Source organism: Lemur catta, chromosome 11, assembly GCF_020740605.2.
Source record: "Lemur catta isolate mLemCat1 chromosome 11, mLemCat1.pri, whole genome shotgun sequence".
Taxonomy (NCBI): domain Eukaryota; kingdom Metazoa; phylum Chordata; class Mammalia; order Primates; family Lemuridae; genus Lemur; species Lemur catta.
The window spans coordinates 69,881,577-69,903,352 of record NC_059138.1 but is presented as its reverse complement, the minus strand read 5'-3'; the positions used below and the strand labels follow the sequence as shown (position 1 = coordinate 69,903,352).

General features: G+C 44.1%; 1 protein-coding gene, 1 long non-coding RNA gene and 1 other non-coding gene across 7 annotated transcripts; 1 reads left to right on the top strand and 2 right to left on the bottom strand.

Moving 5' to 3' along the window:
* The first annotated feature begins 1,975 nt into the window (after window positions 1-1,975).
* LOC123647405 (solute carrier family 40 member 1-like) lies at window positions 1,976-15,613 on the top strand. 4 transcript variants are annotated; one of them, XR_006738224.1, is made up of 7 exons: window positions 1,976-2,130; window positions 3,207-3,296; window positions 3,717-3,843; window positions 5,488-5,555; window positions 7,700-8,410; window positions 12,519-13,427; window positions 15,417-15,501. XR_006738224.1 is itself a non-coding variant. In XM_045564816.1 (7 exons), the coding sequence occupies exons 1-6, from the start codon at window positions 1,980-1,982 to the stop codon at window positions 12,812-12,814; spliced, it is 1,443 nt and encodes a 480-aa protein (XP_045420772.1). In that variant the 5' UTR covers window positions 1,976-1,979; the 3' UTR covers window positions 12,815-12,817; window positions 15,139-15,613. The 4 variants fall into 4 exon arrangements, 3 of the variants coding, with proteins under 3 accessions (XP_045420772.1, XP_045420773.1, XP_045420774.1); XM_045564816.1 differs by having other exon boundaries at window positions 12,519-12,817; window positions 15,139-15,613; XM_045564817.1 differs by having other exon boundaries at window positions 12,519-12,817.
* A 2,494-nt stretch (window positions 15,614-18,107) lies between these two features.
* Window positions 18,108-21,039, bottom strand: LOC123647120. Of its 2 annotated transcripts, none has more exons than XR_006738140.1 (3): window positions 21,022-21,039; window positions 19,039-19,072; window positions 18,108-18,643 (listed from the first exon to the last, which is right to left on the bottom strand). It is a non-coding gene; the product is annotated as an uncharacterized LOC123647120 (long non-coding RNA). The 2 variants fall into 2 exon arrangements; XR_006738139.1 differs by lacking the exon at window positions 21,022-21,039 and adding an exon at window positions 19,358-20,966.
* On the bottom strand, window positions 18,917-18,985 carry LOC123647886. The gene has a single exon (XR_006738415.1). It is a non-coding gene; the product is annotated as a small nucleolar RNA SNORD93 (small nucleolar RNA).
* Window positions 21,040-21,776: the final 737 nt, after the last annotated feature.

Genomic DNA, 21,776 nt, shown 5'->3' with positions numbered 1-21,776 from the left:
ACTTTTCATTGCTGTATAGTATTCCATCATACAATATACCACAACTGATTTTATCAGTTTTTCCAAAGAGCCAGCTTTTGGCTTTATCAAGTCTTTCTATTGTGTCTTTATTTTTCTAGTTCATTAATTTCTGCTCATACCTTTATTACTGCCTTTCTTCTACTTTCTTTGGGTTTAATTTGCTGTTCCCTTTCTAACTTCTTAATAAATTCAGGCTTTCCTTTCTAATATATGCATTTAAGAGTACACATTTCACTTTAAACAGTGCTTAAGCTGCATCTGACAAGTTTTGATATGCTTTGTTAAAAAATTTTTATGTCCTTTGTGATTGCTAGTTTGACCTATGGATTATTTAGAAATGTATTCTTTAATCTACAAACATGAGGATTTTCTGATTTTCTTCTTACTGATTTTTAGTTTAACTGCCTCAAGTTCAGAGAAAACCTTCTGGACGATTTCAACACTTTGAAATTAAGATTTGCTCTATGAAGTATTATATGATCAATTTCTACAAATGCTTCTCTTTATTTCAAGTACAGCTTTTTTGCCCTAAAGTCTATTTTGTCTGGCATTAATTTAGTGATGTGGATTTCTTTTGGTTGGTGTTTACATGGTATATCATTGTCCATCCTTTCTTATTTTTTTGTTTTAATGTTTCTTTTTAAACAGCACATAATTGTATTTTTAAATTCAATTTGTCAATCTTTATCCTTTAAGTTGAACATATAGTCCATTTATACTTAGTAATATCTAATGATATATTTAAGCTAAATCTACCATCTTATTTTGTGATTTGTGTTTTCTATTTGGCCCATTAGGTGTTACTTTTTCTTCTTTCTCATCTTCTCTTCTTACTGTCCTTCCCCTCATTTTGTCTTTCTGTGTTTTATTGTAGCCTGTTTCCTCAGCTAAATCTACAGTTAACTGATTAAAGATTGGATTATGTCTAATCTGCTATGAAACCTATCAGTTGAGTTTTCAATTTTAGTTTCTGTTGTTATGTTTTTCAGTCCTAAAATTCCTATTTAGTTCTCTTTCAAACTGCCCATGTCACTTCCTATAGTTTCCAATTCCTTGTTCAGGTTATCAGATTTGGCATTTATTTCTTTAAATATAGTAAGTGTTATTAATACTATTTTCCAGCGAACATCTGATAATATAAATATCTGAAGTCTCAATAAGTCTGTTTTAGTTATCATTTATTTATTGTAATCTTGCTCATGGTGATTCATTTCCTTGTATCACCGGTTATTTTTGGCTATATGCTGGGCATTGTATTTAAAAATAATTGTAAGGGTTCCTGGAAGCCTAAGATGAAGGCATCTTCCTTTGGAGAGAATTTTAATTGGCTTCTACAAGATACATAGTGGGCACTAGCCACTTGGGAACACTTTAATCCAAGTTCAAGGCCTGAGGTTTCCTGGACCATCCAGATGAGGTAAAACTGGACTACAAGTCCATGCAAGGGTTGTTTTGCTTCAGGTTTGCTCTTGCTTATACGGAGAATTTAGTTACATGGGGTCTCAGCTTAAAGTAGAAACTAGTTTATCTTAGTCTCCATCTTTGGTAGCATGGACTTCTATCATCTGACTTTCTGAGGCCACCAAAACGGCTGTTCTATTTCACTGCTGTTTTTTCCTGAATCAGCAGATGTCCTCAGGGCATCCTGGGCTTATTTCTAGGGGTTCTCAGGTTCTCCCAAGTGTTTGTCTGATATTTTCTCATTAGCTTTGTGACTCTTTGATGCTCTTAAGATTTTAAAATATATTCTGTCCAGTTTTTTAAATGTATAACTATATTGCATAAAAATAAATTTATGGATGTACTGCATAAAAGTATAATTTTGACATTCTGTTTTTAAATTCTGCATATTACATGTCCTTTGGGAGAAATGCATCCTTCTGGATTTTAACTTTGTTCCATCTTTTAGGTCAATGATTAACACATGCTTTGTCTCTACTGACTTGCAGGGAGACCGAATGTGGCACTTTGCCATGTCTGTGTTCCTGATAGAATTATATGGACATAATCTTCTTCTATCAGCAGTGTTTGGCTTAGTGGTGGCTGGATCTGTATTAATATTTGGAGTCTTAATTAGTGATTGGATCGACAGGAAGCCAAGAAATAAAGGTAATACTCTTAACTATGACATACATAATTAAATGCTATATTATGACCTCACTAACTTTTTTGGGGTTATGTAGTGAAACAAAATGATGGATATGAACTTAACAGCAATACAGCATAATTTGTAAACTCTAGAAAAAGAGTTATACGGCTTTATGTCATCATGCTCTGGTGCTATATTTAACATATTTTATTTTTTTATTTTTTATTTTTTATTTTTATTGTTTTTGTTTTTATTTTTTTGAGACAGAGTCTTGTTCTATTGCCTGGGCTAGAGTGCTGTGGCATCAGCCTAGCTCACAGCAACCTCAACCTCCTGGGCTCAAGCAATCCTTCTGCCTCAGCATCCCGAGCAGCTGGGACTACAGGCATGCGCCACCATGCCCGGCTGATTTTTTCTATATATTTTTAGTTGTCCAGCTTATTTCTTTCTACTGTTTAGTATAGACAGGGTCTCGCTCTTGCTCAGGCTGGTTTTGAACCCCTGACCTTGAGCGATCCTCCTGCCTCGGCCTCCCAGAGTGTTAGGATTACAGGCGTGAGCCACTGTGCCGGGCCAGTTTTTCCTATTCTTTTCATTACTAGTCAACATGATTGTTTTCATTCCACCTAGGATACTCGGAAAGGCATTCTCTGAAGCCACATCACTGAAAAGGCTAGCTTATTTAAAATCTAGAGTGTTGGTCCTCGGGCCAAATTGATAACTTCAGTTACAAATTCAATCCAGAAGAGTGTGGCATAGCAGTGGAAAATGTTAAGTTCCTTGATTTATCTAGAATCCAGCTTTTCATATGATCTTTCTCTGATGCTTTCACTCACTTGTAAAGTCCAGATTTTTTTTTTTTTTCTTGTGGGTACAAAGGCTCTGCCTTTAGTGTGTGCAAGAGCCTGCTTTTCGCCTCTTACTTAAGCCTGTGATTGCTGATGAAAACGCTAACTCTGGTTGCCACAGGATTTGGCCAAACGCAGTTAGTCTGTATTGTGACGATGTAGGTGTGACCTGCCTCTTAAAACCAAGAGTAAATATCGGGGCGGGGGTGTTTGCATTCACAGTGGCTCACGCCTCCCTGTTCACCCAGAACGCCTCTGTCGCTGCCTGCTGCATCGTCCTGATGCTCGTGTTCTCCTACAAGAGGGAGATGGGACACATCTGGCACGGCTGGCTGACCGTGAGTGCCTCCCGTCTCGCTCCCGCGCCACCCGCGCGCACGTCCTGGGCACAGACGTGCGTGGCCGTCAGGGGGCGTTCCCTGGGCAGCCCTGCTCGCTGGGTTTGGGTCTGGCTACCTTCCCTTAGCGTTCTCCTCTCCCCTAACTTGGGGACAGCAGAGTCTGCGTCTGCCGGGTACAAACCAGCATTGGCTCTGGCGCCGAGGGCCGGCGGGAGAAGGAAACACTCAGCATTAACGCAATCGCACTGGGCCCCAAACCCACATCGAACCTTTTTCTCGCAAAGGTCTTTGTGTTCATGTAGCTGTCCCTTGAGCTGTCAGATAAACGCCGGTATGTACCCCAGTGGGCCGGGAAAGCAGTGAGAAGCTTCCGTTTCTGTTCTGGGGTTCCAGAGTGCCTTTCCCGTCCCCGGGCAGGTGGCCTGCTACGCGGTGGTGACCGCCCTGGCGGCCTTGGCGAACCTGGCCGGCACCGCGCTGACCATCACCGTTCAGAGGGACTGGATCGTGAGCCTCACGGGCGGCGACAGAGCCCAGCTGGCTGGTGAGCAGGACCACGGGGCCCTCGAGTGTCCTCTGGTCAGCCGAGAGGCGCAGAGCTGCCGGGCCAGGCAGGGCGCGGAGAGAGGCCGCAGAAACAGCCTTTAAGAGAACGTTGTCTGGAGTAAACCAGACCAGGGTTTGAATTCAGCTAAAGCCGGCTCTGCCTCTTCCTAGCTGCATACCCTGGGGCAAGTTACCTAGCTTCTTCCAACCCGACTTTCCTCATCTGTAGTTTTGGGAAGGATTCTATGAGACACAGGATTTGTAAAGCATTTAACACTATGTCTGCCTGTAGGAAATGCCTAAGAAGTGGTTGATACTGTTATTATCAAAAGAATACATAGACTGCGCTTTCAGGAGAGAAGCCTTTCAAACGCACCACAGAAGTTTCTGGGCAACTTTAGACCTGGAAAACAAGTGAATTAAAAGATTTCTTAATTCTGGGCAGTGATAAGCTTTATTAAAAAAATGCATCCTTAAATGTGACTATTGATTATCACTGAAAGTAGGGATAGAATTTTTTTTTAAATAATGGAGCTAAATGAAAGAATCTGGCATCTTCTTTGTTTTTCCTTCCATTTATAAAACTTGGATCATTCACACTGCGGTATATTCAAATTGCCAATTTAAAGCTGAAGATTTTGTCCTACTCTATATTTGTGCAATCGGTACTCTCTGCTAGCAAATGTTGGTGAGAGTTGATGGCCAAGATAAAGGAAGCTAGTAAGGAGGAGTATTAAAATTATGCCTTACAAAGAGTAGAAACCCCTTATAATCATGTTTTCTTTCAAACTGTACTTATTTGGATGTGCTGCGGCTTAAATAACACCACCCAAAATAAAACAGCTACGTTAGTAAAAGCCTGGTGGCATGATGTCTTAAGTGTTCTCTGTCTCTGGGTGAAGAAAATCTTCCTATTCTCAATTAATTTTAAAGAAATCTAAAATAAAGCACAGATTCTGGTTGAAGTTCAGTACAATTTAAAACGTGATTCTGTAAATATATTCTTCCAGGAGGGTGGAATAGTTAGGACAATATATTTCTGAGTCAGACTGCCTGGGTTTGAATCTCATCTCCACTTTTGTGACTTAGAGCAAACAAATTCACCTCTTTGTGTTTCAGTTTCCTAATTTGTAAAAGGGAACATTACTGATTTGTTAGAGTTGTTGTGAGAATTGAGATGAATATATGTAGAAAGCTTAGAAGTATGTGCCTGGCACAGAGTAAGTATTCAACTAATTCTGTCCTCTACTCTCCCCTTGTCACCTGCCTCCCCTGTCAACATGTTAGTTATAACAAGGGCTGTTAATATCATTGTTGTTGTTAAGGTGATGGGTTGTGATGGGAGAGAGTGCTGAGATAGATGGGAGTTAGAATAAGTAGCTCCAAGTAACCTCATTTCTCTATGCCTCAGTTTACTTATCTGCTAATTGTCCGAGTTCCAACAGAACTGATCTTGAAGGTCTTTTCTAGGTTGCAAATCCTCTGATTAATCTATAGTTAAATCCAAAAGGATCTTTCCTGTTTTCACTATCATTTATTACTCAGTGCATGGCTAGCAAATCTAGCAAATACATGATGTTAAATTCACCAGAAGGAAGGACTCACTCACTAAGTTACAATGTTTCCCTCCTCTCACTTACAGTGATGAATGCTACAGTCCGGCGGCTGGACCAGATCATCAATATATTTGCTCCCCTGTCTGTGGGCCAGGTGATGACATGGGCATCTCATGTGATCGGTTGTGGTTTCATTCTCGGATGGAACTTGGTTTCACTTCTTGTAGAGTTTCTATTTCTGTCCAGGGTTTATCAACTAGTTCCCCAATTGGCTGTTAAACCCCAGCAACACACAGGGGGGAACTTCCTAGAAAGGCAACAGGAGGCTGTGAATATTCAAGGTAATGCAAACTCAGAGAGAGCTCTTGTTCTTTTTTTCTCCTTTATGTCAGTGTTTCGTTTCTTCTTTCCAGAACTTGTGTCTGATCATAATCTCAACATTTTGTCTGCAAATGTGCCTAGAAACAGTGATAAATGAGAAGGCTCCAGCTGTGCCATTGGTCATGCAGTTCATATGGCTGATCTTAATGTTGGGGGCAGGAGGGGCGGCCTTGTACAGTTACACAGGTTGTGTACTGCATAACTCCAGGGGCTCCATTCAGAAAGACTCCAATGTAAGTAGCACCCCCATGGGACTGTGCAGTATACAACCTGCACAACCTAGCCCACAGTCCGGGGGGCAAATTACTCCTTCCTATTTCGCTTATAAACAGCCTCCCTAAAGATCCTACGTTAGAGAGAAGACTGTGTCAAGAAGTATGGGCTGCTCTTTGGTCAAGACAATGCAATGAATTGGTCATCCATATTATGAACAGTGTTTTTCTTTTTTTTAAATCAGAAATTCCCTAATAGTATAGTGAAGATAAAAGGAAGGAGGACCTGCCAATAGACATGACCTTATTCTCCCAAAGAAAGAGCCATTCCTGCCTATTGACCACACTGCCCATCTGTCTGATACAACACAGTCCGGGAATTGCTTCTGATCAGTTTCTCTTTCTGGAATTCTTGTAATCAGTTCTCTTTTCTCTCCAGTTGTTTTGTAGTTAAAGTCCACCATATCTCATTGAATAAATAAAATACCTGTATTTGTAGAGAGAGATGAATAGATACATATACATATTTAGATGATGAATGGATAGATGGAGTGGCTGTATCCTTCCCATCTGCCACTTACCACCTGTGTGACCTTGCAAGGTTAATTTATTCATATGCTCTGTCTCCGTATCTGTTAAGACAAAACAGAACTGATTTCATAGGGCTGTTGTAACAATTAAATAAGGTAGTTTATGGAAAGCCCTATTTTACTACCTAGCATATAGCAAAACTTAAGTCAATGTAAGGTATTGTTTCTATCATTGTTGTTATTGCTATCTTTTTTTAACTGTTCTGGCAATAAATCCATTTCTATAGTTAAGAGCATCATATTTCCCATAGTGTGACGCTCTTAATTAATAGTTGGTCTAGAATGGATTTGGCCCACCTGCCCCTCTCTCCTTCCTCCAGAGCCTTATTTGACTCCTCTAGTTCTTCATAGAACTAGTCTTAATTTGTGCTAAACACCTCTCACAAATGGTTATATATATTTTCAATCTGTTTCTAGTCATTGTCTGTTCTGTCCTGGAAGACTGAAAGGTATTTGCCATTTTATTCCTAAGTATCTGTTTCTTCAAAAAAATAACCAGAGGAAATATCTGTCACTCTTTTCCAGGAGCTCATGACCAAGTTTCAAGCATGTGAAATTTTGTCCTGTACCCTCGTCTGTGACCTCCTCTTTTCAATGCCACCTTCCTGGCTTAACTGTGTGTCTTAGTTTGGGTTCTTTCAAGAGCAATCCTTGAGACAAGGGTTTGGGGTAAAAAGGAATGTATTTGGAAGGTGATCCCAGGAAGCATGGGGAGGAACTGGGAAGTGAGGCAGGGAAGAGAGAAAAGCCTGTAAAGGGTGTGTTAATACAAGTGTCACCACTGGGGGCAGCTGGGCTCAGTCCTGCGGAGGACCATCTGAGAGACTGTGCAGGACAAGCCTAGAACTGTTCCACCAAGGTCTAAGGGAACTGGGGTGTCTGTCCACCAACCCTTGGCACTCATGGGTGGGGAGTTGTTCCCAGGGCACCAACGGCCTGAGCCTCATGTTCCTGTGGCTGGAGAGAGCTCTTCAGGCTGAGGGACACAGGTGCTTGGAGTAGGAAGCCATCAGCAAACACAGGAATTGTCCAACAAAGAAGCAGATGAGGTTGGGGATGGGATGAGGGGATATGAGCAGGGTGCTAACTTTAAGCTAATCTGGATTTTATTTTAGGGCAAATGGACTCTTGGGAAGCCACTGATGGATTCACCTACAAGCCCAGAACTTTGGAAAAGCCAAAGGACCACAAGTCTAGACATGAAAGACAACAGGCCACAACCACAGGGTTTCCTCTTGGCCTTCGAAAGCTGCAGAGGCTGCTCCGCACGTGCCGCGAGGGGTGGGAAGCCTACCGCAGGCAGACCATCTTCCTGGCTGGCTTGGGCTTGGCCTTTCTCTACATGACAGTCCTGGGCTTTGACTGCATCACCACTGGCTTCGCCTACACCCAAGGGATCGGAGGCTCCCTGCTTAGCATCCTCACTGCCCTTTCGGCTCTATCTGGCCTAATGGGCACAATTCTCTTCACTTGGCTCCGGGGGCACTATGGCTTGGTCACCACCGGCGTCATATCCAGCTGGCTCCACTTAGGTTGTCTAATGCTCTGCGTGTTTTCTGTCTTTGCTCCTGGAAGTCCTTTTGATCTGGCTTTTTTCTCACTTCCCTTAAGCAAAAATTCATCTTCAAACCATGAGTTGCTAAAGGAGGACCAGGTGCATGTTTATCCCTTTGAAAGAAACCTGAACCAACCCATCCTCCCAGACCGTTCCTCCATCCACTGGACCAACAGCACGGTTCTGTTTGAAGGCCAGCAGCACCCTGAGCCCCCCGAGTCTTACATCTCCATCATCTTGCTCTTCTCGGGAGTGATCCTGGCACGAATTGGTGAGCAGTGGGTCACTCTTGGCATGGGATTCTGCAGCTTGTGATGTTGCTAGGTAACCTTGGACGCATTTGTTGGTCTCATCACCATACCATTGTAAATCTTGATCATTCACTCATCGAGAACCTGTTATGTGACAAAAAACTGTCCTAGACAGTGGGGATATGAGAGTTATTTGATCTGACAAGGTCCTGGCTTCGTGGAGCTTACAGTCTGAGCAGGAGACCAATAAGTAAGTTGTTGACAATGTAGTGATAGGAGTGTTAGGGCAGAACGAAGGATTGGGAACACACTGGAGGGACACCAAATCTGGTCTTGAAGGTTGGGGAAGCCTTCCTAGAAGAAGGCACAATTAAGAGATCCCTGGAGGGCACGCAGGTGACGTGGAGAGGGAAGAGTGCTCCAGGCTAGGCAGCCAGGGTTGCAAAGGCAAAATAGAAAGGTGAAAACATGGAGATTTGGGAAGGTGAAGATAGTTATTTCCTGGGTGTCGAGCATGAAAATGCTACAGATGGCATTTACATTAAAGGAGTATTTTGGCCTGGATCCTTTTTCTGTGGATCTGGGATGAGGAGAGGGGAAAGAGGGCAGCTGTGGGGTGGGGGTGGGGCTTTCCTTAGCTGCCTGGAGGAGGGTAGGCAATCCTTCCCCGAGAACAGGGTGCCTAACCTTGAGGGTCTGTAAGCTTGTCTTCCCCAAATACTTGGTCTCTGAGCTCTGTCACCAACTATTTGTCATTCATTCTTTTTTTTTTTTTTTTTTTGAGACAGAGTCTTGCTCTGTTGCCCAGGCTAGAGTGCTGTGGCATCAGCCTAGCTCATAGCAACCTCAAACTCCTGGGCTCAAGCAATCCTCCTGCCTCAGCCTCCCGAGTAGCTGGGACTACAAGCATGCACCACCATATCCAGCTAATTTTTCTATTTTCACTAGAGACGGGGTCTCACTCTTGCTCAGGCTGGTCTTGATCTCCTGACCTCAAGCAATCCTCCCACCTCAGCCTCCTGGAGTGCTAGAATTACAGGTGTGAGCCACCGCGCCTGGCTTTGTCATTCATACCATATGTCATTCATACCATATGTCATTCATACCTGGGAGTGAGGACATATCTGATTTGGTGTTTATTAAAACAAATTTTTAAAAAAATTTGGTCATTTGATCCCCAACATGTCCAACAGTGACATGTTGGGGATCAATGGTGATGCTGACAGAAACCACATAACAGCACGCTGGCCTTAGTGCTTAGACCTGTAGAGTCTCAGCCTGGGAAGAGATCGGGCCACACTCTTTGACATGGAATCCCCAGGAACAGGTTTCCATGCAGAGAACATCATTTCTTTGTCCAGCCCTCCTCCCTCCCCTCCAAATCCAAAGTCACCACCTTCAAAGTCCCCCCCTCCCCCCGAGGGCACAGCTCAGAGCAAAGGGATTCTCCACCCCCAGGTCAGAAGCAGGGAGGGGAGTGGAAATTGTGGTGGTCGAAGGTGTAGATCAAAAACCAAGTGTGTCCTCCCAATTCATTCGACAACCCTTCCCACACACCTCCCCTGTGTCCCTCATTCTCTACGCCAGGCACTGAGAGCCTGCCCTCCTGGGATGCAGGCTTCACCTTCTCCTCTCTGACGCCACAGTGAGGTGGGGCCACAGGGTTGGGGGCATGTGTTCCTGACTCCTGCCCTGGAGACCCTGAGCCCTTTGGTCTACAGAAGCTTTGGCATATTAGGAGAGAGAAAATCAGAGTATTGTTGCCTCAATTAAAGAGGTTATAAAACCCTGGGCTAGCCTGGGAACCACATCCTCTGATGTAATGTGTATGTCTGAGAAAGAAACTGTGTTCCTAATTCCAAATAACTGACTTAGAAACCTGTTCTTTCATCGAGAGATTACCACCTCTAAAATATTTTAAGTGAGGTAGCTGGCGGGTGGTTTGACTTGCCTTCCTAGCCTTTCACTGCACAAACAACTGAGAGAAGAGTGACGATTTAAGATTTATACAATTCACATTACATTACAATAAAGTATTTAGTTCAAAGGGGAATAAAAATGTCCACCAGCAACTCCCATCTACCAGGATAACTTGGCTCTTCCCGACACAAAGGAAAGACCCCATTTGGAAAACTCGGAAGCCCGTCTGCAGTGCCTGCAATGTGGAAAAGCACTCATGGCCTTTCCTCCATTGTATTATAATAACAGTCTTTCTTGCTGTGTCTTGAATGAGGATTCCAGAGACAGAACACTCTGGACACTCATGAGGGAGATAGCTCAGGGCCCGGAGCCAGGCTATCTGCTGATGTTGGCAAGTTACCTAGGTTCCTCATGTCACCACGTCCTTATCTGTACGACGGGATAATAGTGACAGAAGCTGTCTATCCAGGGCGTCCTGAGGATGCACTGAAATAATTCCCGTAGGTAGCATGTTTAGCACAACGCTTTCTCAAGTGTAGGAACTACCTGTCAGAAATGAATATTAATTCTCGCCTTCGGTCCTCATTGTCATTATTATATTTTAGCTGCAACTTTCACAAGTGCTGTTGTGTGAGGGTTGGGTGTGGGGAGGGCAGAGAGACATAGAGAACCACAGTGCTGAGTGGTGAATGGATGCTTCTAGACTCCACACACCCAATGCCAGCACGTACCATTTACATTTATTCCTGGCAGGATGACAAGTGACCTTGGGCTTGGTGGTGAGCGGTTGCAACTGCAGGCATTAAAAGCACCAGTGCCCAAAAGGATATATTATGTCTTTGCCAGCATGGTCCGGCCAGGTGGCTGTGATGACCGGTCCTCTCCTTGGGTGATGGGCCTGCGGCCTGCCTTAGTATCCAGTATATGGCACCAGCCACAGGGCTCATCCTAGTTATTTACCCAGTAAATGCTTGTTTCCACTCTGATATCAGGGAACTAAGTTACAGAACTCTGGCTACAACAAGATGTGGCACATTGCTTACAATTCACTTTGCTTCTTAAAATCTCAGAACTGTACCTCTATGCCCTTAATTTAGAGATAATTTTCAGTGCATAACTAGCCCTGAATTCTTTGAGCATGTCACATTGTACAACTGCACTGTGGCATTTTACAAATACCTCTTAACTGTGTAAGCACTGCTTGCTAAGGGCCAGGTGTGGGGATTTTACAGGTGAGCTCTGGGTCAGAGTCCGGTGTGGAACAAGAGCAGGCCAAGCTCTGAGGGACTTAGAGGCCATGGGGTGGTCAGGACAGCTCAGGAGGACGGTGGACGTGGTCAGGGCTCCCACGTGGGGGCCACGGCAGGGTGGCTGGCTCAGGAGGACACAGGGCCTGGCTGGTGCTCTGCAAAGGCAGACACTGAAGGTCACAACACATTATCTCCAAGTCATTCTTGAGTCCACAGCTAAATCCAGGGATCAGGACAAAGGCAACCAGGGGGCCTTTGCAGGGCCAGAGCTGGACCTCAGGGAGCATCTGGAAGCCCAGCTGGCTGGGAAATCAGCCAGGCAGGCAGAAGCTGGGAGCAGGTCCCCATGGAGGCGGGCACCAGCACCCCCAGCAGAGATGCCATCCTGGGAGGGCGGCACTGCCATCACCACAGCTGGCTTCTGCTCTAACGCTGTCTGCACGGCAGGTCCTGAAGTCGCTTCTGAAGTGGAACCAAACGCAGCCTCTGTGTGCGGTTGAACGCAGGGGGTCTGGGGAAAGGAGGCCAATTCTTCCTCCGCCCAACCAGGAGGGAAAGAGGAAAATCTAGACTCAGAACTAGGTTTGAAGTGCAAGTCTCTGCTTTCTGTCCTGAACATTTTCACAGTGAAGTCGGGGCATAAAGAAATACGTCCAAAATGAAGTTACGGTGCATCTGATGATAATGGTGGTAATGGTGATTGGAAAAGGTAAACATAATACCACAAATTATGACAGAAACTACCATGCACAGAGCCACACGGTTCACGATGTTATCTCATGGAATCCCCCAATGAGACAGTGCCTGAAATATTCCCAGTTCACAGATGAGGAAACTGAGCAACAGAAAGTTTCATTTGCCCATGGCGACAGTGCTAGTCAATGTCAGAGCAGAATTCTCACCAATGTTCTCTGGTATCTGTTCACATTTTTTTCCCCCTCACGCTGCTGCCCTGCAGGCCTCTGGTCCTTTGACCTCACCGTGACCCAGCTTCTCCAGGAGAACATTCCAGAAGTGGAGCGAGGGGCTGTGAACGGCGTGCAGTGCTCCCTGAACTACCTCATGGACCTCATCCACTTCGTTCTCGTCATGCTGGCCCCGTGGCCGCAGCAGTTTGGCATGCTGGTCTTGATCTCCATACCTTTTGTAACCACGGGGCACATGCTGTATTTTTTTTATGCAAGAAAGTGTAAGAGTAAAAATGCCCATGCCAAGAAGACAGTGAAGAAGAGCACTTGGACGCCTTTAAGCTGAGAGGTAGGCAGCGCCTCTGGCTTCTCAGAGCTCTAGGAACGCAGGAACATCTCACACTGCTTCCGGGTGTCTACCTGCTGCTCGTTGCTACCCAGGAGAGCAATTATGTCGCTGCCTTTTGCCAGCAACATCCACTGCATTTAGCGTGTCTTTGTGGCAGTGATGCTTCCAGAGTTTGAAAGGGGTCTGACTCGTGGCGCACCCATTCATGAAAGTCAGGGAGATTCCACCCCAGACAACATGAAGGGGCTTGTTTTAATTTTGCCAATATAGTAACTCAATGTTTCAGGGTTTTTACTGTTTGTTGGGTTCTAACATTAGAATATTCTGGTCAGTGTTAAAATTAGATCACGCTGGTGGGGCCTGATGTTTGGATTCCATTCTTTGGGTGTGGAGTTTTTGTTCTTCCGCTAGTTTTTGAATGTTCTTTGGATGAGCTAAGTGTCTCTAATGAGGACTGAAGCTATTTGTTGGAGAAACAGATCACGATAACAACCTTTGTGTGGTGTACGGACTCTGGGCCAGGCCAGAAATCCGGCAGTCTCGCAGCCGACTTGGGCCAGCTTCGCCTCAGTGATCAAGCTAAGACCAGGTCTGATTAAGAGGACCACAGGTTTGTGATGAGTACATTGTGAGTTTCTGGTCACTTATAAAAAATCAGCACTAATGGATGAGCGTGGTGGCTCATGCCTGTAATCTTAGCAAGTTGAGAGGCCGAGCTGGGAGGATCACTTGAGGCCAAGAGTTCCAGACCAGCCTGAGCAACATAGTGAGACCCCCATCTCTACAAACACTTTAAAAAGTTAACCGGGCATAACGGCGCATGCCTGTAGTCCCAACTACTTGGGAGCCTGAGGGAAGATCATTTGGGCCCAGGACTTTGAGGTTGCAGTGAGCTATGATGATGTCACTGCACTCTAGCCTGGGCAATAGAGCGAGACCCTGTCTCAAAAAAGAAAAGAAAGAAAACTAGCTTTTTGGGGACACTAGAAGAAAATCTATATACCTCTTGCTTAAAAGAATAATGAATTGCTACTTTATAAATGCCACAATCTGTAAGTTTCACTTAGAATTGAAAACAATGGTGATAGCTTCCTCTGGCCTCAAAGTACAGAGAACTTTTTGTACATGGGAAAGTCACATTTTGGGAATAACCTGTAGCCTACTCAGTAGCACCTTACAGGGTGAGTGTTGATGGGAATGACATTTTCTAAAATAGCATTTCTCCACCTCTACACTACTGACATTTTGAACTGTCATCCTTTGTCGTAGCGGCTGTCCTGTGCACCGTAGGATATTTTGCCACATGTCTGGCCTCTACCTACTTGATGCTGGTAGCACCACACATAAACTACCTAGTTGTGACAATCAAAAGTGTCTCCAGACAACCAAATATCTCTGAGGTGGCCAAATTTGCACCCGCATGTCCACCACCAAGAACTACTACTTAAGAGAAATGTGAAAACTAAGGGAAGAATTCACTTATTGTTAAAAACAAAGAGAAAAAGCCATTGTTAGTAGCAAGAAAGCTCCAAAAGGGGATTTTACACAGACCTGCTTTTTAGAGCAAACAATTAAGTGAAAACAAGGGAAGGAGAGAATTTTATGGAACATTTTGCTTAACGTAATTTTTAGAGAGTACTTTATACAAATTCTGGTAATATTTATACCACCTCCCACAATGTCTCCCCTTCCATAAAAAAACCCTGAAAGACATTACTACACACACACACATGCCAACTAGATAAGGAAACCAGAACTATTCTCCATAGGGATTCTTCAGAAGGAAGTTGTATTTTGATGAGGCGTAGCATACAAGATCCTTTCACCCTTGATTATTTTAATGCTTGCAGAGTTGGCATAAACAGAAAAGTGTTTAATAAATACATTCTTGTCTTTATTTAAAATGTCCAGATGTATTAGCAGCTTGAGTATAGAATTTATGCCATTGTCTAAGTAATAATGGCTATCTACCCTGCACCTTCTGCCCTTGAAAAAACTAGCTACTTACCTGTAAATTCTGCATTTTAAGTGCTAATTTTACTCTTCTTTTTCCTCAAGGTCCTATTTAGTAGAACAGCGACATCTGTCTCGCTCTTGGGTTGTAGAGCCATTATTTGCATAGTTCCATGATTATTTTGATTCGTGTTTTAGACCAGTGCCATCCAATGGAAATATAATGCAAATCACACACCATTTTAGAAATGTATTTCCTTTAACCCAGTATACTCAAAATACCATTTAACTTCTAATCAATAGAAGATTGAGGTATAATATATTTTCTCAAATTAATTCCTCACACCTGATGTTTTTCACCCCTATAGGATGTCAATTTGGACTAGTACTGAATAGCCTAGTGGCTACCACATTGGAGTGAAGTTTTAGACTCTGATTCCCAAAGTTCCACGTATTTCCCAATGCGAGAGACCTACAAATGATACAATGGGCTTCAGCCCTAAAGAGTGGTGGTAACACACCAGGGCAGTTGTCTGGCTGGAAAATCAATGGTATTAGACGCCAACATTCTGCTGCTCCCAGAAACAAATCAAGGTGACATACATCAAACTGATTTGACTGGATTTTATCTTTGTCTCTGAAACAGACGGGTGTGGAGCTGTCCTTCTGGAAATGCAGATGGCAAGGCGGAGGGCTCCTCAAGACCCCTGGCCCTTGCAGTACAGATAAACTCCATGAGGGGGCCTTGGTGGCATAATCCCAGATTGTGATTCATCACGATTTTATATTAATAACAAAATATTGGAATCAGAAAATTTCAGTTGATGAATACAAGGTAAATTTTGAAAAGGCAATCTTTATGAGTATAAAATAAAAATAAGCCTTTCAAACACATCTCTGGCTGTTTATCTGGTTTTCCTTTCAAGCAGTTCGCCCTGGCTTTGGCCAGGCAATCAGCTGGGTGGGCCCAGCCTCACAGGGTCACCAGGTCAAGTGACCTCCCTGCTCCAGAGCCAAATGCACCAATCCCCACTTTCTCTAGGTTCCCATTTAGTTATCCGGATACCTTCTGTTCTACTTCTTCCTTCAAACTACAGTACTTGAGATCATGAAGGGAACAAAGACCAACCTCTCCCTTGAGTTTTGGGAGCCTAGGATGCAAATGACTATACTCGCCTCCTCTACTTTGAAGGTCTATGCAACTGCCAAGTTGCTAATTGGCCAGTTGGCTCTTTTCTCTACACTGAGGAAGAGCCAAATTGGCCGGACCCTACAGCATGAGGCCTGATGGCTCAGTTTTTACTCTTGCTCTTCTCATCTTGCTGAACTTTTGTTCCCTCTTCTAATTATTGTAGGTTGATATTTGTTTATAAACCACGTCCAATTATTTTGGGAATGTGGTGGTGGTAGGGTATAAAAAGAGACGATTGTCTCTTCACAGCTTGTTCTAACAGTTGAATTTTTCAGATACTGACCCAAATACTAAATGAAATTATTCCTTACAACAGAAGTGCACAGTCAGCCGGGCGCAGTGGCTCATGCCTGTAATCCTAGCACTCTGGGAGGCTGAGGCAGGAGGATCGCTCAAGGTCAGGAATTCAAGACCAGCCTGAGCAAAAGTGAGACCCCGTCTCTACTAAAAATAGAAATTATCTGGACAACTAAAAATATAGACAGAAAAAATTAGCCAGGCATGGTGGCACATGCCTTTAGTTCCAGCTATTCGGGAGGTTGAAGCAGAAGGATTGCTTGAGTCCAGGAGTTTGAGCTTGCTGTGAGCTAGGCTGATGCCACGGCACTCTAGCCCAGGCAACAGGGTGACTGTCTCAAAAAAAAAAAAAAAAAAAAAGTGCACAGTCTAACCAGCTCCATCTTACATATTGAAATGAATACATTACACGTGCAAGCTCTATAAAGTTAGGAACTGTCTCTATCACAGGACTTAACACATGGCAGATCAGTAAATAGTTGCCAAATTATATCATTAAATTTTTAAGGCTTTAGGGCCCTCAAAAATACAAATACTTTAGTCTGAAATACTTAAACTAGAAAGATTTGCTTACTTTTACGAAAAAATCTACTTGTACTCAAGCACTTACAAACACTGTAGAGTTCCTTAGACAAAATGGGCTTGAAATCAAATTACGACTCAATTTACCTAAACTGATACAACAGTGGCGCCATTGTTATACTGGGCAAGTTCCATCACTATCTGGGGAGGTTAGTGCCATTAGCATAAATATTATATTCTAATCACAATTCCTTTTATAGTCATAATTAAAGATTCTCTTCATGCCCAAGTTCCTCACTTGGAATTAGTGAACTTCTCTTTGAAAACATTTCATTCAACTCCAGGTTTGTTTCACTTCCCTTCAGGGCACTTGAGCACAAAGGAATGGTCTGGTAGTGTAAGTCATGTTGGCATCTTTCCATTCCTGCTTCAGCTGTGCTGTACATGCAGGCATGCACTGAACCAAGGGGGGCAAGTTGATTCTGTAGAACCACTCATCTCATTCTCTTTGGTGATGCTAGACTTCTTAACCAAGGTACTGTTTTGGATACTTCTCTATCACCAGGGCACAGGGAAGGGGATTTGGTGGTGGGGGGGGACGTGCAATAAGGAATGTTATTAAACCTGGAACCTTAAGGGGCATATCTGAAGGGCTTTGTTTGCCCATACAGGCAAGATGGCATAACTCAGCTCATGTCAGAAGTACTTTGGTCACTGGGGCAGGGCTCAGCAGGCCCTATGGTTAGACCTGTCACCTACAGGAATTAACAATGACTCATCAATATTTGAACCTATCCCTCCTTTCAGAAGCATTCTTGAATATCCCAGGGAAAAAAGTGCATAGGCTGGCTTTCAGTCAACCATGTGGTTTACACAGCATCATGTTTTGTGCTCAACCCACAACTAACTACTCAGCATCTAACCTCATTTTTCTAATTTCCTGGCTAGCTAGTATTTGCCAAGGACCTAAAGTTTCTTGGGATGGAAAAGAGCCAATATGGAAAGCAAGGCTGCAAGGAACTCACAGCAGTATTAATGGGACATGGTTAATAGAATTTTCACACCCCATTCCCTCCTAGCTCGTGGCCAAATGGACTATGAAAAAATTGAGCGGTAAGTGCAATACTACAGATGAGATATAAAGTGTAGCTGTTAACTATGAGATTTGACAAATGTATAGTCATTCCATAATCAAGATGTAGAACAGTCGTAGAAAAATTTGTAGCATACAAAAACAAACTACTTAGAAGCTACCAAAAAAATACACACACACAAACTAAGTTTTTAAAAGTGAAATACTTTAATCTTAGGTAGAATTAAGTCCACCATTGCCAAATATTTTCCTCAACAATAATATTTATGAGTATCCTATAAAACATATTTTCAGAATAATCAAAAGAATGTGATTAAAAATGACTTTTCTAAGTTAAAGCACAGTTCATAAAGTAGTCTTAGTTGTAAAATAGATCATCTAGTTAGAATTAGTATGTTCTAAAACTGACCTACTTGCAGAACTAGACTTAGTCATATCTTTGTAGAGTATATGAACCAGGATTAAGGACTTGCTCTTTGGTGTCAGCACTGTATCAAGTTTCAGACCAGGGCTAGTAGAAAAACTACTTTAAATGATGGAATTCAATTCTATAGAAATTCTCTATGGGGCCAACTCAGCTACAGGGCAGAGGCACAGAATTCTCAGATAAATATTCCTATAGATAATTGGGACTATCTCAAAATTCACCCTTGCTACCAACCTGAAAGGGACCAAAAAAAGGGAAAAACCTCTATTCTGTATATATCAATGGTCACATACTCAAATACTCCTTATCCACTTGAAAAGCAGCTTCTTTGAAGCACCAAACCTGTAAAAGAAATATCACAATGGGTATCACTAAATAACAAAAACCAGCAGTGTCTATATTGTTTACAAAAACCAGGAAGATAAGTAAATACAATCTCCCAGTGCACTACCTACTGTTAACAGTAATGTCACATCCAATTTTTTTGCTCAAAATCCTATCTTTTTCCTGGCTGAATGAAGTATCATCCATTTTCCGGCTTTTTTTCTTTTTAGCTGGAGCATAATTTTAAACAGGATGATGTGATTCCATTTAGTAAATTCCTGCATATCAACTTGGCCTCAGGTAAATCCTTTAATCCATCAGAGCAGAATCCAATCAGATTAGAGTTCTCATCCTTGGCCAAGAATTCTATTGAACTATTAAGAACTGTAGCCAAATTCCATTTTGGTTCATACCTTAAATTCATCAGCATCTTGAACTCCACTGAACCTGGTTTAAAAAAAAAAAAAAAAAAGCAACATGAACAATGGTAAGAGTATCATGCCCTAACTTTTTGTTTTAAAAAATAGAGTGGCTTTTATTGTGGCCATTTATTAGCTACCTTTCATGAATAAAATACTATCTTTGAATAGAATTTCTGTACAAAGTTGTTTTCTCCAAATTTCCCAACACTTGGGCATCCTATTTTCCAACTAGAAGTAAAATGAAGTGAATTAAGTTCCCAGACCTTGGGAATCTATCTTATGTCCCCTGTCACCATCTTTCTGTCATTACCTCCGTTACATTAGGCTGGAATAGTATCAATTTTAGAGAAGAAACATTATCGGCAACAGTATTTACCTAGGAAAAATGGAAACAAAACTTTCATAGATTTAAAAACCAAAGGAAGCTCCAAACTTGTTTACTCTGGGTCTGAGTTCAACTGGCTGAGAAGTTTCTAGACCTGGGCTCTTGTTCAGTTTCCACAATCCTTAAATAGACACTAGCAGAGGCTGCTTCCCAGACATGGTGTCTCTCACAGGTCAAACTGAATAGTTAAAACAATTTGGATCCACAGGAATCCCCAACACCTAAAGCAATGGTCCCCAAAAGCCACTGCATTCCCCTGTGGTGTAGGGATATTCTCCAGAGATCAAGGTATTCAGGGCAGGGGAAATTGTGTTTTGGGCCCAGGTATTTAGCTGAAAAAAAGGTGCTTAGAATACAGGCTGCATCAGCACATTTTTTTCCTCTTTAAAAGAGTGGTAATTTCTATCTCCCATTTGGTTTCAAACCATTAAAAAGCCAGTAACAGTATTTCACAACTGAGGAAAACATGTCGACCACAAGCCTCACATTTCAACAGAAAACTATTACGTGGTACCTATGATGGCCACAAAGATTCCTTCCTTCCTTCATTCACATCTAAATTTAGATTTTTACAAATTTTACTAAATTCGGAGGACATCATTTTGTACAGCAATTTGTACCAGTAATAAGCAGTGAGAATGCTCACTAATGCTCTCAAGAGCCAGGGCGCGCACACACCAAAACAACTTCGCGGACAGAAGCTGGGCGTTCAATGCCTTGGACAAGTCAGAACCCGACGGTCCAGATTTTTTCCCAGGACAGAAAACCGAGATGGGCCTCGCACCCTGAAAATGCTGGGGGCCGCCCTGCGGTATAATAAGGCGCTGGCCACTCCTGCAAAGGTAGATCTGGGGGAGGAAATCGCAGGGCCTTATTAAGGCTCACAGCGCTTTGCTTGCCTCATTGTAGCCATCGTTTCCCGCAAGACTCATCCCCTAGACCTTTAAAAAAAAATCCAGTGGTGCAAAGTGGCAACTGAATGGCATTTGTAGCGGGGTAGTGGGTGCGTGGGCGCAATTACCTCCGTTTCTTGCTAACACTGTCATTAGACTGCTCGGCTCCGAAATTTACAGCGCTTCAGATCCCCGATCTCACTCACTTCCTCAATAGGAGTTACTGGGCCGGCGGGAGCCCCAAGTGCGCCAAGAACCCGGAGACTGTCCCGGGCTCTGCGCCTCCGCCCCGGGGTGGTGTCTGGTTCTCGAAACAGGATTATTTCACTTAAAAACGGGCTAGAAGCTACCCGTGGACCCGATCCCTTGACGGCAGGGCCACAGGCACGGGAGGTGACGGACGCCTGGCGGCTTCTTGCTGAGTGGGGGGGTTGGGGCGGTGGGGATACTCGAGAAAGGGGGGGGGGTCGCCCCCGAAGGCGCCACAAGGACACTGGCTGGCGCTCACGGGCAGGAAGGGCCCAGGCACCCCGAGGACGTCTCCACCCCACAGGGGCCGTACCAGGCGCTCCCCCGGGGCGCCGAGCTGAGGCCTAACTCCTGTCCCTGTCCCTGTCCCTTGGCCTGGGCGGGCCCCGGGAGCGACCCGAAGCCACGTGGCCCGCTCCCAAGTCCAGCCGGTCAGGAGCCACTTACCAAGTCGCGCGCCGCGGCGGAAAGGGGAAGGCGCCTCCCAGATCAAGTTTAAAAGAGTCTGGGCCGACCCACGCGGGCGGCAGCCAACCAAAAAGTTGCCCTAGCGCCCCTCCCGCTCGGGCACCCGCCAGCGCGCCCAGAGGCCCTCGCGCGCCCCCTGCCAGCGGCAGGGAAAGGGGGCCGGGGCCTCCCCTGTCCTGGCCTCCTCTGCCCTGGTATCCCCTGCCCGGCCTTACCCTGTCCTCCCCGGTGCCTGGAAATCCCACCACAGGGCTGCATGCTTAGAATGATGCACGAGGTCTGCAAATGTCCCCAAAGCACCTCTGTGTCACTGTTGGGGGGCAGGGGAGTATCTTGACTGCAGTAAAATACACAGTTACATTGGCTGGGTGGGTATGCAGCACTGTATACAGAACGTAGGTGTTATGGATTGAATCGTACACCCCCCCGTGTGTTTAAGTCCAAACCTGCAGCACCTGTGAATGTGACCTAATTTGGAAACAGTGATGCAAAGTGGCAACTGTAGTAGATGAAGTCAAGTTAAGATGAAGTCTTTGGGGTGGACCCTCCTAATTCAACATGACTTGTGCCCTCATTACATGGTGTCAAATGCCATGTGAAGACAGAGGCGCACAGGGAAGATATGTAAGGACAGAGGCAGAGATTGGAGTGATGCAGGTGTAAGCTCAGGAATGCCAAGGACGGTCGGCCCCCACCAGAAGCTAGGAGGAGACAAGGAAGGATTCTCCCCTATC

Bases quoted from the DNA above. Each gene is read 5' to 3' on its own strand.
- LOC123647405 (XM_045564816.1), top strand. From the start codon at position 1,980: ATGTGGCACTTTGCCATGTCTGTGTTCCTGATAGAATTATATGGACAT. The intron at 2,131-3,206 runs GTAATACTCTTA...CTGTTCACCCAG, and splicing joins CAGGAAGCCAAGAAATAAAG to AACGCCTCTGTCGCTGCCTG. The intron at 5,556-7,699 runs GTGATGACATGG...ATTTTATTTTAG, and splicing joins CTCCCCTGTCTGTGGGCCAG to GGCAAATGGACTCTTGGGAA.